Source organism: Palaemon carinicauda, chromosome 6 (assembly GCF_036898095.1).
Source record: "Palaemon carinicauda isolate YSFRI2023 chromosome 6, ASM3689809v2, whole genome shotgun sequence".
NCBI classification, from domain to species: domain Eukaryota; kingdom Metazoa; phylum Arthropoda; class Malacostraca; order Decapoda; family Palaemonidae; genus Palaemon; species Palaemon carinicauda.
The window spans coordinates 62,120,270-62,140,269 of record NC_090730.1 but is presented as its reverse complement, the minus strand read 5'-3'; the positions used below and the strand labels follow the sequence as shown (position 1 = coordinate 62,140,269).

Below are 20,000 nucleotides of genomic sequence, written 5' to 3'. Positions count from 1 at the left end.
CTTCCCTTAATTGTAGTTATTTTCTCTATTTGTTTTTACATCCAATTCTACTGTAATTAAGTTGTGATTTGATATGTCTAATACTGTTTTATCTTCATCTATTTCCATACATTTAAATTGTTTATAGAGCATATTATTTGCAAGAACAATCAAAAGAACTATACTGGTCTTGTCTATTCGACGTGTATAGTCCTGAACACCTTTCATCTCCATTTAATAGTGTTAGGTTGTGGTTACTCATCCAAACTAGCCCCATTTCCCCATTTCTGTCTACTTGTTGGTGTCCCAGAAATCCAACTTGGCCGTTAAAATCCCCCATTACTAGTAAAGTTGTTTCTCCTGCTTTCTGTATTAATCTTTCACATTCTGCTTTCAATTCTTGATCTCTTTTTTTTATCTTCTTCTGTATTTCCTGTTACAAAATATACTAGTATTATCAGAGATTCTAAGTTGTAGATTTTGCACTTTACCATTTTTATATCGCTATGTTTTGTTTCCATTTCCTTTGCTTCAGTGATATCATCATTTTTAAAAATTAACATTAACCCACCACCCTTTTTGATTTTTGAAATCTATCTTTTGGTGCGTTTCTGTTAAACAAAATATATGTATTTTATTTGTGTTCATCTCGTTTTCTACTTCTATTCATTTCCGTTTGGTTAGTGCTTGAATATTTAACAGGCATATTTTTATACACTGGCTAACTTTTTTGTCTAAATTTATACCTTTTCTACTCCGCTCTGCTTGCGTTTGCTTCTTGGCGAAAATTGCCGTTTCTTACTAGTTCTCCTCTCTTTATGTACCACCCTCGCTCTCCATTTTCTTTTTTCTCTCTCAATTCCTCTAGCAACTTCCTTTCTTTCTCCCTTTCCTTAAAAGTGAGGCCAGGTGCTATGAAAACTTGTCTCAACTCCTCTTTGGTTGATATTTTGAGGTTTTTCCCCTTTGCAATTATTCCCCATTTTTCCCTAGTGTTTTTATGTTTTTGTCTTTGTTCCTGTCCCTCTCTCTCTCTCTTCCCTTGGTTTGCCTAACCTACCCACTTCTTCAATTTCCCCATCGTTCATTCCTAACTCGACATTAATCAAACTTCCACATATATCAAAATCATCTTTCAGTTTTTCATTACTATCATCTTTTGTACTTTCTTTTATGATGAAAATTACTATATTCTTTTTCTTTTTCTCCTTTTCCCTTATCTCTATCATCTGCGCCATGACTTCCTCCCTGACTCCTTCCCTTGTCAGCTGACCTGTTCCTATCATATTATTATCTACTAAGGCTCTGAACTCATTTTTTAACTCATCAACAGTATCCTGCAGCCCTATGAATTTATCTCTAAGTTCATCATATTGTTTCCTAAAATTTGTTTTTTCTGCCTTCAAGTTTTTGAAACTACTACAAAACCATCGGGCAAGTTTGGATTCGCTGATTCTTTCAAATTCGCATCTGTCTAGTTGACCACAGCCTATATGGAACCATACATCACATAAATCACATTAGAACGCTTCTTGGTTCAATCTTACCGCTTTTTTTGCACCATCCGCAGTAGTTTGGACCAGCCATGCTTTCTTCTTGTTCAGAGTCTCTTGAAAATTCTTCCTCTCCTTTCCCCCTTTCTCTTCTTTCTTTCTCACACTCACACCCACTGCACCTTTCACTGATTCTCTCTTAGGCACCATGTTTAATAACTTTTGAGCTTGGGTATGTTATTTTAGAGGCTTTTATAAAAATTAGAACACACAATCACTACACGCTGTTGTTCGGACGCTTCCTAGACAAAACTTAAGAGCAAAGAACAACTATAGTCTATTTTTTTTAGCGGTGCACATTTGCACCGACTCACGGGGGTGCCCTTTTAGCTCGGAAAATTTCCCAATAGCTGATTGGTCGGAAGTATTTTTGTCCGAATACCATCATTGTTTTCAAATGGTTACCAAGTAAAGTGAATCAAAACTTATTTACCAATCTAAATTTCTCCCTTAGATATAGGTTTTGTCAATAAATAATGTTAAATAAATGAATATATTATAAAGTATCGTGATGGTAAACCTAAATTTAATAACAACACCCGCCGAAGTCAACGACAGGAGCTTGTTTTCTGATGCCCGCTGCATAATTTTGTTACTTTTCACATATTTCAACACAAATTCAGACAAATTACACTAAGAATAAAAAAAAAAAACATGTTATTTCAAACTTAGTTTGAATACCAGAATCTTCTATAAACGTGGAATTGATAAAATTAACTCATGGTGAAAATAGCGGTTCGGTAAAGCAAGTCTCACGTAGAGTGGGTACTGGGTAAAACGAACATTCTACTGTCAAACACCAAAGAGAGGATGGAAGGGAGATTGTAATCCGGCGGTGAAATTATAAATTCGTTTAATTGTGATTTTTATGCAATTTATGCAACACGACAATATCCTCAATTTCACTTAGCTCACGAAATCTACCCTAGTCTGCCATGTCAAGATTCCATCATGGTGATTCATGTAAGGGTGAACCATTGTTGCTGTTTTTGATGATAGGTGCATGATCACTAGTATGCCAATCATCCAATATACTCCAATCGAAAATGATACGGTAATTACAGCTAGCAATTGATAGGTCAATGCACGACAAGGTGGCTGTTTGGACATGATAGTGGATGGGCTCTCATGCAATAAGGAGCCTGACATTCTCATGTTACACAAATGATGATATAACATTGCCCCTTGTGTTTGCGAAAACATCGCCCCATTAAGGATGTCTACCATTCAAATCTTTCAATAAACAAAAAGGTTGAGGGAGTTGTTGAATCACCTCCACTAAATTATCATACAAAATGTTATCATTTGGAGGTAAGTACAGAGAGCATATTGTATAAGTTCTTTCTATTTGAATCTGTACAACAACTGCCTGCAAGGGTGTATGGATAGACAAAGGTATGAGGGGAACATCTCGGAGAACGTACTAATTATTAGACTTCTGACATGAAGCTTGCTCTACTGTAGACCTACAATCATGGGGGGGAGATGATGATGATAATGATGATGATGATGATGATGGTGATGATGATGTTGATATATATATATACTGTATGTATATATATATATATGTATATATATATATATATATATATATATATATATATATATATATATATGTGAAGAATTTTCTTCACTACTCTTCTTCTTCATAGTTTATACGTAGACTTTGTTATTGTTCGTGACGTCACGGCAGGGAAAAATGTGAGTAATGTGTCTTTCTTGAGCGAGTGTCCCAAGATTAATACTTTTGTGTTGTTTGTATACATTATTCTACCGTAAGTGTTTAGGTACAGTATTTTAAATCTCTTAATTACAACTCAAGTCTGCTAGTCTAGGAGGTATGGTTGTCCACACACGTGAGCCCGACTTGCTAAATTACCTTTTAGTTTCATTTTTATTCTGTATGCCAATTGTTTAGAATTAGGATTATCTTTGCCCCCTGGAGTTGCAAGATTTCTCCTTGTATTCTAAATAAGTGTGTTGCTTGAAATTCACAAGGCACAAGGTTTTTGAGCCTGTCCTAAATGAGAGTTGGCACCTCAAGACTAGGCCTACGCACCAAGATACGCTTTTTTTTGGGGGAAGGAAGGAGGACGCAGCTGACCTGAACTCGACCTCACAAACATACAGGCCACGGTACGAAACGGAGCTGCCCAGTTAGGCTCCAATGTCAACCTCGTGCTCCCACTCTCCATCACTAGCCTGTCCCCTTACACAATAACTAGCCAAGAATACGTCGTAGAAGAGGTCAAGCAGATGACCAGTGTTAGTGCATAGCTGCTAATTCTACAGCACGTCGGTTCCAGTCTTGGGGGCTAGTTGGAGAGCTTGGAGGGGGCCGTTGACTCTGCAGAATAAGTGCTGTAGGCCTAGTGAGCAAACTGAAGACCGCCACATTTAGGACACGGGCGCCCACAACATATAAAAATCTTGTGAGTTTAACTAATGGCCATTCCCCCTTTAGATAAGTTTCAATTTCTCATAAGTTAAGTTTAGGTATTATTTTGGCATTACATCTTTCGGGCTGTGTGCATGGAAATTAATGTACTCATATTTTTTGTGATCTTGGTATTTGCTTGAGGTTACTGACCACATGTTGGGACCTCACAGCAGCCACCGCACAAATTGTTGATCAGAGTTGTTTTTTTTTACTCTTATTTATTCTGTTGAGGTTTAATCCACGAGTTAATTCCGTTTAGCGTTTTCAAATTTTTGTGTTGTAAATTCACTTATTCATTTTATCATATGTAAACTTATAATTGAGTTACTGATATTTTTTTCCAATTTTTAATTTGTTGTGTTAAAATCATCGAGTTATTTCTATTCCTTTTTCTGTAATAAATCATTTGGAATAGATTACACATTTTGGTGTCTTTAACCACATTATATGAATTTAGCTAATTTATACTATGGGACGGGTCAGAAGTACCCAAGGTGTTGAAAGTAACCTACTCTAAACAGGTAAGTTGGTATCAGCGAGTGTACGCTCTTTTACTTAGTGCTTTGAAGGTGAAGATCCCCATTTAACTTTACTTTATACTTTTATACTCCACTGTTCCCCCCCTTTTTTTTTATTTGTCTCTAGTTGCATTAACGTAAGATACCTGTACAGCATCTCACTGGGGTCACTGGGACGGAATCGAAACAGAGCCTTAGAGTGAGATGACTCTAGCCCTGACAAAGCTAGAGTAGGCCATAAATTATTTCAAAATTAACGTGTGGAGTCCTCCGGCCTCTGGACAGTAAAATTACCTCCTTTTGTATTTGAGTGAAAGGTTAGTGAACTATGGCAGTAAAGTATTAGCAGGGCGTTTGTGTCCCGAGAGTAAGTGCTCATTATCCTCCCCTGTTGAGCTTTGGGTAATTGCCGTAGGGAGACTTTCCTGGACTAAGTTCCCACTCAGCCATTCACACAAAAATTCTCCACACGAGTGGTCCTTCGAACCGGATCTCTCACCTTTGACTTTTGGGTAATTAAATTAACTTAACCTAGCTTGATTAAGCAATAAATACCTCGCTATACCACACTTACCCACATGCACCAGCCACATTGTAGAAAGTGTAATGCCCAGACTTGAGTTGGAACGAGAGAAGAGTTTTGTAATTTTATAGTATTTGACACACGCTGAAGGAAGACAGTGTAACCAGGTTTATTTATGAGTTCTGAGACGACAGAACTAGAGATGTTCGGGTCATCGATTTAGGTTGCATGCTGCATGTTTAATATTAACTTGCGAAGTTCTATGCCCGTCGGTTCATATGATCTGTTCACCTAATTTTGGCTTTTAACCAGAAAGTTCCGAGACACTGGAACTAAGGTATATCACTTTCGTTGTTCAGACTTCATTGTTTACTGCTCCAGGCGAGCATCGTTCATTTTGCTCTGTTCGACTTAATTTGCCAATCTACTTTTTTCCATAATTTTGTACCTCGGTTTACCATCCTTTGTGCAAGTGCTGTAGTTTTCTTACTAACCCCTCTTGTAAGCTTAACCCCGTGTCCTTGGTCACAGAACTTTTAGCGCGATATTGCTAAGCCTACAATTTCACGTAGTCACTAAAAAATTTGTTAAAGGTCGTCTTACCCATGTGTAGCGTATCCTATTTTACTTGTGATTACCACTTGACAAGTGCGTCAATAATTTCACCTTCAGCCTCAGCGTAAATTTGCACTTTTGTCCTTTTTGTGAGAAACTTTTGCGTTTAACCTCTGTGTGAGGAAAGCTTTATGTGATGTCCTCTGTTGTGAGTGAGATTTAGTTATCCTTTGCATGAGGTAATTTCAAGTTTAGCCTTAGCGCGAGTGGTGTTTAAATTGTTTTGCGATTTCCATGTGCTACTAGTCACATTGAGTAATTTTTTGCGACTATCTAAGTTCTATTTACTTTTGTCATTTTGGTGCTAGCCTATACTGTATAGTTGTAAATTGTCATTGCCACTTACCACACTTTTTCATTGTGCATTTAACCAATCCATGGTCACTTCTTGTGCACACATAGCCGCACAAGTTTCCCAAACCTTTCGAGTAGGGTGAGTTTCCATTCCTCAGACATACCCATAAATCTTAAGAATTTATTCAACTTTGAATTTGCAAACTCCGCACATCCAAGGGTTTCATCCAAAAATGTCTTTACAAATTCTTAATCTCGGTAACCCTCCACAACCTCAGGCTGAAGCTCTCAGCTTGGAGGAACTTAACTTACGGCTTGAGCAACAGGAGGTCGATTTCAAATTTCTATGTGAGGACGCAGATCTGGCCCTCCATAGCCTAAGTTCAGTAGATCTTTCACGCATGTCGTCCCCTGGGTTGGATCACTTTAGCGTTCACATCGGAGGCATCAGGGACAAACTCAATGAATACAAACAGTTTTGGCGGTCTCATTATAAACATCCGACCGTGGTGGCGAATTACCCAATGCTGGTTGACTGTGCAAAACGAATTGAAACGGCCTTCAGTAGCATTGTGTTCCATAAGACCACTGGCAACCAAGCCCAGAATCAAACACCTGGCGCAAACCCGCAGACTGTTTATGTGTCCGTTGCCTCTGAGCCTGATCCCCCCATTTTTGAAGGTCGTAGGGAACGTTGGACGGGTTGGTGGAGCCTTTTCCGTCAAACCATACACGAATCTCCCAAATATTCCCCAGCGGATAAGTACAAGATCCTTCTACGGTGCCTAAGAGGACCAGCCCGGCGTCTTGCTGGAAACAGGATCTGGACAGAGGGTTTGTACGAGAGGACCATCGCTAACCTCATCCAGGAGTACGAATCCCCTGATCTTGACCGTCATTTGCTGCGTAAGAAGCTCTTTAGTATGAGCCCCCCAGCGGATGATGGCCCTGACCTCAGACGGTTTCTGATGGAGTGGAACAATGCTGAGGAAGAATACGTGCAAGTGACCAAAGCCTCCTTGTCCGAAGATCTGTTGGAGCATGCCATCCTGAGTAAGCTAAACCCCACTCTCTTGGAGACAGTTTATCGCCGTTACAGTAGCACATCCGTGTCCTTGCAAGAGTTAAAGGACGGATTATACGAACATGCACGCACAAAGGAGCTAGCCAAACTGTTGACGGAGCCAAGCAAAGACCGGCTTCCTGTTAAACCTTCTAACTCTGGAGTAAACGGCAATTCAATTACAAAATTGGCTAAGCCCTTCCATAGAGCAACCAGTGATGCCCTTAAGCCGAAGACACCATCCACACCACCCCAAAACCCAGCAAAACCCAATCAGAAGCGTGCACCGGAGCCGGCCAGAGCTCCCCCACCAACAGGTAACCCTATTCGGTACAATTGTGTTTTCTGTGACCACAATGGTCACTCATCAACAAAATGCCCCCGGTTCCCCGATTCAAATAGTCGAATAACGCGGTTGAACCAACTAGGCTGTTGCACTAAATGTTTTTCGACGCAACATGTTACCCGTGATTGCGCCGCCCATGTTACATGCCAGAACTGCCAACGTGGTCACAAATTGCCTCTCTGCCCTAACATCGTGACCGTGGGTCACCAACCCGATGGGCCAAGAGCAGATCCACCTTCTGTTCAACTTAACCACATAGCCTCGAGTGAGACTGAACAAACCAACCAGGCGAACGAAATAAACCCTGCTGTTCTACCCACCTTCACTGGCGATCTAATTAATGGAAAACTTAAACACACCACCCGAGTTTTTCTGGATTGTGGTGCCCAACGCACGTTTGTTCATCCCAACGTAGTCAAGTCACTGAACCTTGCTCCTGTCGGAAAAATTGTGTTCCGACTCAACTCGTTCAACATGGACGAACCACCTCAGTGTTCAGACTTGGTGCAGTTCAATTTGAAAATTGGTCGCCGCAAGCATAAGGTCGTTGCCATTGTCAACCCGAACGTGGGGAAGAACATAAGGACGCCTGGATATACCCATGCAGTTCGCACTCTAGAGGCTAGTGGTCTACGTCTTGCAGACAGGCAGCCAGATGACAATGCCACTGGCATAGAGATCATCCTCGGAGCCGATTACCTTCCCCGACTCCTCAAGCGCACTCACAACATCAAGGGTGTCAACTTGTTCAGTACACCAGGTGGATATGTGGTTTGGGGAGAGCTGCCAGATTGGTCACGAGAAGGGACAGAACCCCCAGAGGTTGATAGTCTGTCGCTCACACTAAACCGCATCAGCGTAACAGACCCTGTGGGAGTAGAGCCCCCCGTCGAGAATCTTTGGAAACTCGATGCTGTGGGCATAAGCAATGAACCCTTCAGCCATCTTGAGGCACAGGCCGTTGATCTCTTCAAGCGTACTACACGGTACGCAAACGGAAGATACACAGTGCAACTACCCTTCAAGAGTGATAGCCGACCAGAGATAAATTTTGGTAGGGCTTTTGCCCAGCTGATGTCCCTTAAAAAATCTAAGGACCCTCAGTTATTCATCAAGTACCAGGCCATCCTTGACGAGTACATAAAGGAGGGCTTTATCGAGCCGGTCGAGCTAGAACCTCATAATGACGGACAAATGCACTACCTACCCCATCATCCTGTCCTCAAAAGTTCCACCTCCACACCGATGCGCATAGTATTCAATGCCTCGGCTAAATCGGGACCAAATTCAAGGTCTCTGAATGAATCCTTGTACACCGGGCCAAACTTGGCCTCAAAAATTCAGTCCATGATCCTCCGGTTTAGGGAAAAGCCATTTGGTTTGACGGCAGACATCTCTAAGGCTTTCCTGCGGATTGAGATCGCTCAGGAACACCGTGATTACTGTCGGTTTCTTTTCTTTAAGGACTCCAGTATGTCCGAAGTTGTTGCATACCGCTTCAAAGTGGTCCTGTTTGGGGCCACCTCGAGCCCATATTTGCTCAACCAGACAATCCAACACCACCTGGATGCTCAAACGAGTAGTCTTGCCTCACAGCTTAAAACAAGCTTCTACGTTGACAACTTTCAACGTTGCTACGACTCGCCCACGGACATCCTTAGCGAAAGACAGTCCATAGAAAAAATTATGCTGGAAGCCAACATGCCCCTTGCCAAATGGACCACTAATGCCCCCATCTCGGGAGACTTCACCGAAACGGGCCCCCAAGATTACCTCGGTCTGGACTGGAACACCACTGATGACACATTAGCCGTCAATCTCCCCTCAGGACTGATGTTAGAGGACTATTCACACGTCAACACCAAGAGGAAGGTTGTCTCTCTGTTTTCTTCCATCTACGACCCTATTGGCCTGATCTCGCCGGTCACTATCCTCGGCAAGCTCTTCATTCAGAAACTCTGGATGATGGATCAAAGTTGGGATTCACGCCTGAGCGAAGAATTGATCCGCGAGCTCGGTGCCATTCTTAAAAAATACAAGGGTCTCGAGAACATTAAGGTGCCTCGAAATGCACATCAGGGTCACCAGGCTGCATTACATGTGTTTGCAGATGCCTCCAAACAAGCCTTTGGAGTGGCTTGCTACGTGGTCACAATTGAAGGTAAATGCCAGCTCCTCACAGCCAAGGCACGAGTTACCCCTAAACGTATGCTGGAATTGGACGAGAGTCAGTCCATTCCCAAGCTTGAGTTGACCGCACTCCTGTTTGGATGCCGACTAGCCCAGTATCTGATAGAATTACGTCCAGAAACATACGTCTCTACGACAGTGTGGTCCGATGCCTCCACGGCCCTGCAGTGGGTACACAGCCGGCAGAGCACGTCCCCATATGTTCTCAATAGGGTTGAGGAGATAAACCGTATAAGGTTGAACTGTCGGTTGCTTCTCAAGCATGTCCCCACGTCCTGCAATCCCGCCGACCTGGCGTCGCGGGGAGTAGCCGCCAAAGTCGTCCTCAAGTCCAACTTATGGCTTCATGGACCAGCCTGGCTGATCGACGTCTCAGCTTACCCGGACCAAAGCAGATTCCCTACTGAATGGGAGATAAAAGCTTGTCCCATCAGACTTCTACCACCGCAAACTCAAAGATTTGCTCATTTCTCATCTCTTGATGAGGCAGTTAGGAGCTATGCAGCCTTGCTGCGCCTGACGAGCGGATGGGCCGAGCACAAATTCCCCCATTTAGTCCAAAGGTTCCCACGAAGACCACTTACCGCCATCATTCGTGTGTCACAGGCGGCCAGTTACCCCCAAATATTACGACAATTGCAAGGTAAACCCGCCTTGTTGACGTCCGATGAACGAGCCTTTATCGGACAACGGAAGCCCTATATTGACAATAACGGTGTTCTAAGAGGCCGATCCCGCCTCAGTGATGCACCCCCGGAGTCCGGCTACATGGACCCCATTCTCCTAGAGTCCCACTGTGCTCTCTGGAAACTTATTGTTGAGCATTGGCATGAAGTGCTGCAGCACTGTAACACCTCCACTCTTCTTGTCCACTTGCGCAAGGAATTTTGGGTTCCCCGAATGCGCCAGCAAGTGAAGAAGATTCTCAAACGGTGCATACATTGCAAAAGAGTACAAGGCCAGCCGTACCCAACCCCACCGTTAGCTCCCGTCCACCCTAACCGCCTCAATGCTGAGGTCCCTTTCAGAGTAACTGGACTGGACTACACTGGCGGCTTCAAGGTACATCATTCACATGTGGACATGGTGTACGTACTGCTGTTTACCTGCGCTGCCACGCGGGCGGTAGCTTTAGAAACTACTACTTCCTTGACAGTTGTGGAACTAGTCCAAGCGATACGAAGGTTCGCTGCCCGATTTGGGATGCCACAGTGCCTTGTGTCTGACAATGCCTCAACCTTTCAAGCTGGTCAGACACTCTTGACAGAACTCATGCAACACCCTGTTATCGACGGGTTCAAACGGGCCCACAACCTCACTTGGAAGTTCATCACTCCTCGAGCCCCGTGGCAAGGAGGGTTTTACGAGCGCTTGATTGGGTTTACCAAACTCAACTTGCGCAAAGCCACTTACCGTTGCCACCCTACGTATGATGAGTTTGTGACCTTGGTCCAAGAAGTAGAATGCGTGGTGAATGATCGGCCTCTAACATATCTGGATGCTGACGACCCCACTGATACGCCTTTGACCCCAAGCCACCTACTCTATGGTCGAACCCTCTCATTAGCACCTCAAGTCCACCTGGCTGACTTGACTGATCCTACTTTTCGAGAAGGGGACATCCTCCGCAAAGATTACCAGAAGCTGACCAACATGGTGCAAACATTCCTGAAGAGGTGGAAGTATGACTATGTCAGTTCCCTTCGAGAACGACACCAGAAGTCTAGTCGCCTCCACCCGAACATCCCTAGAGTTGGAGATTTATGCTTGTTGATTCTGGACGAGGTCAATCGAGAGGAGTACCCTTTGACCCGTATACTCGAAGTATACCCAGGTCGAGATGGACACATCAGAACAGTCAAGGTCCGCTCTGCAAATGGAGAGTATGTACGTCCAGTCAACCGTCTCATACCTTTGGAGGTTAACGAAAATGGCCAAACGCTATCCGAACCAAGTGAGGAGGAACCTCCTATCACACCTCTCGAAAATCTCGACAGTCCTCCTAGAGACCAACTGGCCGAGAGATATGATGAGACCACAGCCGAAGCTAGGTCTCCTGTAGTCATCGCGGCTCCCCGCCACAACAGGCCTACACGGGCCTCTGCTGAACGTGCACGAGCCCTATTCCAGGAGATTTTGTAGTAGCTTTACATAGTCTTCATCAACCATGTGAAGGACTGCTGAAGTTTTTGATTTGTCCTTCCCTCCGCTCTTATCTTGCAGTTGTAGTTACCCTTTTGTACTAAGTCACAGTTAACTCTGTTTTACTTCCGCTTTTATACGTACCACTTTTGTTTGACTCTCGCTTGTAAATCGTACTTCGCACTCATCTCGTACGCGGTTGCGGTTCAACTTAATGCCAATTGCTGACATAGCATAGCGCAACTAGTCACATTCATTCTTTATTCATTTAGTATACTCATCTCATATACTAACACCTAATCCACATTGCATTAGTCTACACTAACCCTTCTCCTTTTCCTCCCTTTATCCCCAGGGTGTGAAGAATTTTCTTCACTACTCTTCTTCTTCATAGTTTATACGTAGACTTTGTTATTGTTCGTGACGTCACGGCAGGGAAAAATGTGAGTAATGTGTCTTTCTTGAGCGAGTGTCCCAAGATTAATACTTTTGTGTTGTTTGTATACATTATTCTACCGTAAGTGTTTAGGTACAGTATTTTAAATCTCTTAATTACAACTCAAGTCTGCTAGTCTAGGAGGTATGGTTGTCCACACACGTGAGCCCGACTTGCTAAATTACCTTTTAGTTTCATTTTTATTCTGTATGCCAATTGTTTAGAATTAGGATTATCTTTGCCCCCTGGAGTTGCAAGATTTCTCCTTGTATTCTAAATAAGTGTGTTGCTTGAAATTCACAAGGCACAAGGTTTTTGAGCCTGTCCTAAATGAGAGTTGGCACCTCAAGACTAGGCCTACGCACCAAGATACGCTTTTTTTTGGGGGAAGGAAGGAGGACGCAGCTGACCTGAACTCGACCTCACAAACATACAGGCCACGGTACGAAACGGAGCTGCCCAGTTAGGCTCCAATGTCAACCTCGTGCTCCCACTCTCCATCACTAGCCTGTCCAATTACACAATAACTAGCCAAGAATACGTCGTAGAAGAGGTCAAGCAGATGACCAGTGTTAGTGCATAGCTGCTAATTCTACAGCACGTCGGTTCCAGTCTTGGGGGCTAGTTGGAGAGCTTGGAGGGGGCCGTTGACTCTGCAGAATAAGTGCTGTAGGCCTAGTGAGCAAACTGAAGACCGCCACATTTAGGACACGGGCGCCCACAACATATAAAAATCTTGTGAGTTTAACTAATGGCCATTCCCCCTTTAGATAAGTTTCAATTTCTCATAAGTTAAGTTTAGGTATTATTTTGGCATTACATCTTTCGGGCTGTGTGCATGGAAATTAATGTACTCATATTTTTTGTGATCTTGGTATTTGCTTGAGGTTACTGACCACATGTTGGGACCTCACAGCAGCCACCGCACAAATTGTTGATCAGAGTTGTTTTTTTTTACTCTTATTTATTCTGTTGAGGTTTAATCCACGAGTTAATTCCGTTTAGCGTTTTCAAATTTTTGTGTTGTAAATTCACTTATTCATTTTATCATATGTAAACTTATAATTGAGTTACTGATATTTTTTTCCAATTTTTAATTTGTTGTGTTAAAATCATCGAGTTATTTCTATTCCTTTTTCTGTAATAAATCATTTGGAATAGATTACACATTTTGGTGTCTTTAACCACATTATATGAATTTAGCTAATTTATACTATGGGACGGGTCAGAAGTACCCAAGGTGTTGAAAGTAACCTACTCTAAACAGGTAAGTTGGTATCAGCGAGTGTACGCTCTTTTACTTAGTGCTTTGAAGGTGAAGATCCCCATTTAACTTTACTTTATACTTTTATACTCCACTGTTCCCCCCCTTTTTTTTATTTGTCTCTAGTTGCATTAACGTAAGATACCTGTACAGCATCTCACTGGGGTCACTGGGACGGAATCGAAACAGAGCCTTAGAGTGAGATGACTCTAGCCCTGACAAAGCTAGAGTAGGCCATAAATTATTTCAAAATTAACGTGTGGAGTCCTCCGGCCTCTGGACAGTAAAATTACCTCCTTTTGTATTTGAGTGAAAGGTTAGTGAACTATGGCAGTAAAGTATTAGCAGGGCGTTTGTGTCCCGAGAGTAAGTGCTCATTATCCTCCCCTGTTGAGCTTTGGGTAATTGCCGTAGGGAGACTTTCCTGGACTAAGTTCCCACTCAGCCATTCACACAAAAATTCTCCACAATATATATATATATATATATATATATATATATATATATATATATATATATATATATATATATATATATATATATATATATGTATATATATATATATATATATATATATATATATATATATATATATATATATATATATATATATATATATATATATATATATATATATATATATATATATATAAAACCTTGAACTCCCACACCGTTGAAAGTTTATTTTGCTTCCTACTAGCCTCCTTTGCCCCTTCACATCTATGTCGGCCCTAAACTGGCCCTCCCAGTTTCATCTTCTTAGAATCTCCACTGTTAATAGACACTCAATTTGATGTTTGTTAACATTAAATTTATTCTTATTTCATGTGCATTGTAGTGATGCAATTAAACTGTGAAGTGATGTGCAGTTCTTTGTGCGTTTAAACGCTCCAGTGTATCATTTTCTGTGCTATTCCAAGAAGCAGGCAAATATTACATTGTGGCATTGTTGGAGCATACATTACAATCTGTATCATGTTATTGTCACGGGGATACCAATGCCTGTGCTGCGCAGCTGTGCTTTGCTCGAGGCATTGTTGCTGCTCCCCTCAACTCAATCCCCTCAACTCACAAACTTGCTTTTTATCAAATTTTCTTATTATTCTTGTATTTTAAAACAGTGAGGGTTTTTGTTATTGATAATTTAGTTCGAACTCTATTTATGCTCACTGCACATTGAAAGCAATGGTGACCTTGAGACATACACTTTCAGAATAGTTAGAACCCACATAGCAGGGACTATTCAGTGATGTGGGTGCCCACAACGTTGACTCTCACAACACTTATATCAGTGTTGCCAACCCTCTCATACTTAAACACATAAGTGTGTGTGTCGGGGCAGTTTTGGACCGCACTGCCTCCCCTTTCCCGCTACTCCTGATCCCCCACTATCAACCCTCGTCTGGGCTGGGCCTCAAGCTACCGGGACAGATTTCCTCGCTTTGATTAGGTTTTCTGGAGGAATTTCGCTTGTATGAGGATAAAAGAACAAGGAGGAAAAATAATTCATCCAGATAAGCATGTGTTTAACCCTCGAAGTACGGCATGTTTTGCTATACACACTGCACAATTTTCCTCTTCAGGTAATTTTGTAGATGAAGTCTTGGAGGTTCTAGTTCGTCAGTTAGTTGTTTATTCATAATATTCATTACATTTTTACACAGTTTGAAATATATATTTCCTATTATAACTATTACATTTAGTATATCAAATATGGGGTAAAGATCCTAAATTAACTAATTATTGTCCATTATGATCTTTAACTGTTCATTGGCTTTAATAAAATATTAATGTAGACTTAATCTAAGATAACATATGAATTACATTCCAACCTAAGAAAAATAAATATTTACATGGCTTGCAGTTATTCAGACTTATATTGAATGATAAGTTGAGTTACACTGAATGAATATTAAAATAGTTCAATTTCGGTATTATTTTTCATAAAATTTTCAAAATCTCTCTTAAATTTTCTCTAAAATGCAATAACAAAGGACAGTTTAGGGAGACATGGATTTCATCTTATACAGATCCCTATGAGCAAAGGTGTTTCTCACGGGGAATTCTTGACCATCATCCAGTCTTAACATTAAGGCAACTCAATGTTCATCTTGTAAAATGCTAGAGATTCTGGATGTGGGTTGAGGTATTTGTAAGTTATCTGACGGGTTGATTTAAAGATGTTGTTCCCGTGGGTTTTTGATAATTGTTTTTCGTCTGATATTGAATCTTCTTGGATTCTTCGTAACTGGTCAATGTAGTGGCCCATCAAAAACTGTACTTCTATGACTTTGTTTATGATGGTATCAAAGTACTTCCAGTCAAACTCTGAATGAGAACAAAATTTTCCTGAAAAGATTAGCATTTTTTTTTTCATGATAAATACTGTTGCACTTGGCTCTCCAGATTCTAAATACACTAAATCTGAGCAGACTTTTCCTTTGGGGGGACACTTAGTAGGTCACACAAACTACACAGGTAAGTACTACTAGCAGCTTTCAAGTTAGAAGACATCAAAGTTTCAGAATCATAATATATATATATATATATATATATATATATATATATATATATATATATATATATATATATATATATATATATATATATATATATATATATATATGATTCTCAAACTTCTATATATATATATATATATATATATATATATATATATATATATATATATATATATATATATATATATATATATATGTATATATATACGTATATAAATATGTAAGGCTGGAGGAACATAGAGAGTAGAGGTCCCCTTTTTTGTTTTGTTCTTGTTGATGTCGGCTACCCCCCAAAATTGGGGGAAGGGCCTTTGGTATATGGATGGATGGATATATATATATATATATATATATATATATATATATATATATATATATATATATATATATATATATATATATATATATATATATATATATATATATACATATATATATACATATATATATACACCTCTCTATCTCTCTCTCTCTCTCTCTCTCTCTCTCTCTCTCTCTCTCTATATATATATATATATATATATATATATATATATATATATATATATATATATATATATATATATATATAAATATATATATATATTACTCTAGCTTTGGATGACAAATTTGACCAGTAAGAGAAGGGGGAAACATAATTTGTCACAGATCAACAGTCACCATTCAGTTAGCAGTCATGAGGTATCATAATATTGTATACAAAAACGTTTGATATTGATAATGAAATTAATATCTTCTTTAACATGCATTCGCATTAAAAGGGACACTTAATAAAAATGTATTTAAAAATTTGATTCTACATTCTACATACTGCGTGATAAAATTAAAATTTAAAATTTGTGTTCGGAACCACCATATTAACCTATCATAAAATATTAAAGTGACTCCACATCGAAAAATTATTAATCCAATCTACAACCTATAGTAAACCTCATATTGCCTCCCCATGAAAGTGCCGCCATGGAAGAACCTCCCCTCTAGCTATGCTACTGCGCTCCACTAGCCACCACGTCCATCAACCTCTCAACTTGTAAGCCTGGCGGTACCAATTACATGTTTAATGGCAACGCAGAGGCCACTTCACGCAAACCCAGGCGAAGGGGTGAGCAATTGTATAAGATATATAAAGCACGGTGTGAACGATTCTATAATGTATAAAGTTGATTTCTGTCTGCGTCACCGCAAAGCAGCTAACTGCGTTGACACAACGCATAGTGTGAAAGAGGCCATACTCTGTACTACCTCACAATTCAACATTGTATTTCTTTGGTTTTAGGTTATTTTAAACCACACAATTAGGTATTAATACCCCTTTCCATGTGTAAGAGGATTTTTCATGTAGATTAAGATTTATCCATTTAAAGTGAATTATATACTCCTTAAACATGTACTAAGCACGAAAAAGCACATAAATTCTGCTATTGGTCTATAAAAATCTCATACCTGCAGCAATAGATCTCCATGTAAAATTCAGGTACTGCACAGTACTGCCTACATGAAGCCCGGGAAGTCAAGGGAATTTCCGCAAGCATGTTCCTTCGTTAAGAGGGTGCACTGGTAACAGATGGCGCTGATCAGTTCGGTATTTTGTTTAAAATTGGACTCAAATCATGAGTAAGTAGGTAAATTTGATTTTTAAAATGCATATTGTGTAGAAAAAACAACACACGAAGAAGTATACTACTGTCATGGATATGAATTTCATAATCAGTTGTGATACATATTTAGAGGTTTTCAGTGAATGTTAGTTGCTAAGTTGTTAGTAGATGACACTGATTTGAGAGTTAATGCATATTTTTTTTTCTTTATTTTGTAGTGAAGCTTCCTAGTCTTCCCTTCAGTCTTTGCTGTACATACGCTATTGTGTGCCAGCGTAGTACACAACTTGAATGAAAATCTATCGTTGGCGTAATCCCTGTATGTCTTTAGCAATGGCGATTAGCATTCGGTACAATTTTTTTGATGAATACCGTATCTTTGAATAAATCACTATAAAATGTAGTCAGCATTTTATTAGTATTTTGTCACTTGAAAATATATATATATTTTAAGAGAATCTTAGGTTGCAAAATGACATGATCTGCAGTAGTGTATAACAACTTACTATTGTTCCATATTGCTGGCTGTTCAGCAGGCCTCTCCTGACCAAGTTTTAACGCAATGTATTGCCATTCCTGATCAAATTATAATGAATTATTCTCGATCATTCTTGATATCAAGCCTTAGGGTCTGATTGCCCTCCTGTTACTTAGAGCGCTAGTTTTGACTTACACATCATATCAACGCCTGTTGTTCCCGTCAGATATTGAACATCGTCTCTGTAACATATTATTGGCAGAGTGCAATCAGTCCTCCTTTAGAAAAGACGATGGCTTCATTGAAAATAGAATTAAACGATGTGAGAGAGCTTCTCACAGTAGAATAACAAAAACCTGAATACGGGATCATTGGGTTATGTAAAAAAAAGGAAGTCTTTGTTTTACAACGATATTTGTGGTCTTTTACAAGCTGGAAAGTCAAATGAATAATGCACAAGTATATCTGTGTATTATATGCTAACTGGTTTCCAAGTAATTCAATATTAAGAGATTTTTTTTCACCTAAATTTGCACAGGTGAAACTGAGTAGAATTTCCCTAAGATGTTGAAGCGCCAAGTCGATCACGAATCTTCCGTTGTCCCATGGTCGTCGCCATCTAGTGACTCTTACCTCATCAGACCTGCATGGCTTTTACATTCTTCTTGGAGTTGGTCTTCTTCTGGAGACTCTTTGTCGACCCTGGGGAGAAAAAGAGGTACACAGCACTGGAAACTTATATTCTGCCTAGTACTCGTACTGCTGAAAACTACTAGTAAGTAACATATATTTTTCACATAATTATAATACACACTACTCATTGTTAGCTCATAGTACGTGCATGCAAAATCATTGTTTATATACATACACATATATATATATATATATATATATATATATATATATATATATATATATATATATATATATATATATATATATATATATATATATATATATATATATATGTGTGTGTGTGTGTATATATAGAAATATAAATATATATATATATATACATATATATTTATATAATTATATATCTATATATATATATATATATATATATATATATATATATATATATATATATATATATATGAATATATATATTCATATATATGTATATATGTATAAATATAAATATATATATATAAATATATATATATATATATATATATATATGTATATTTATATGTATATATATAAATATAAATATATATATATATATATATATATATATATATATATATATATATATATATATATACATAGATATATATATATATATATATATATATATATATATATATATATATATTTGTATAGATAAACATATGTGAGTGTATGTTACAATTCTAATTAAAGGGTTAGGTATCATTTACTAACATGAGAGTTAGAAACATCTGAAATTATGAAACAATATATATGAACGACCTTCAATGTCAAGGAATAGAGGAAGCTTATGTTAGAACTATAAAAAAAGAGTGTGAAGGTAAGTAAAAATGGGGACCCCATCTCAAACTATGCACAGCATGCCTAGAAAAAGTTTTTAAGGCCACCGGTTCCCCATCCCTCATATAGACTGTCATTGGAGGTCTAAAACTCAGATTTATAAGGCCGATTTGTACATGCAATGGTTCGGCCTAATATTTTTGCCCCAAAAACCTCAGTGACACTCTTTGGAATATCGAACTACTTTTTCATACATTATATTGTATACGAATAAAAGAAAATTACTAATGGATATTTAACCTCTAATTTATACATTTCAATCGAAAAAAAGTAAAAAAAAAAATGAACTAAGTTTGTCACAATTTATTGTTATACCGAAATAGCATCTCCAATAATGTATTTTTTGAAGATCTTTTTAAATAAGGATTTTTTTTTTCCCATTTGATTGCGAGAACTATTAGTTATGGTTAAAAGCGTTAAATTATCATAAATGTGCATAGCATATAATTTCCTCATTGACAGGAATAGGAAATTAATTTGTATAAGTACGATTATACGAATATATAAGCCAGACTTCTCTAATCCAACGA

The 20,000-nt window shown here is 39.1% G+C and overlaps 1 protein-coding gene across 2 annotated transcripts in view; it reads left to right on the top strand.

Moving 5' to 3' along the window:
• Positions 1-20,000, top strand: part of LOC137642093 (cell adhesion molecule 3-like) — a 516,757-nt gene that overhangs the window by 5,265 nt on the left and 491,492 nt on the right. The window contains exons 1-2 of one of the 2 annotated variants that reach the window (XM_068374644.1): positions 16,867-16,984; positions 18,497-18,733. In XM_068374644.1, the coding sequence (XP_068230745.1) occupies positions 18,523-18,733 (211 nt within the window). In that variant the 5' untranslated portion in view covers positions 16,867-16,984; positions 18,497-18,522. Of the gene's footprint in view, positions 1-16,866; positions 16,985-18,496; positions 18,734-20,000 lie in introns of those variants that run through there. The other variant, XM_068374643.1, reaches the window with a different exon arrangement.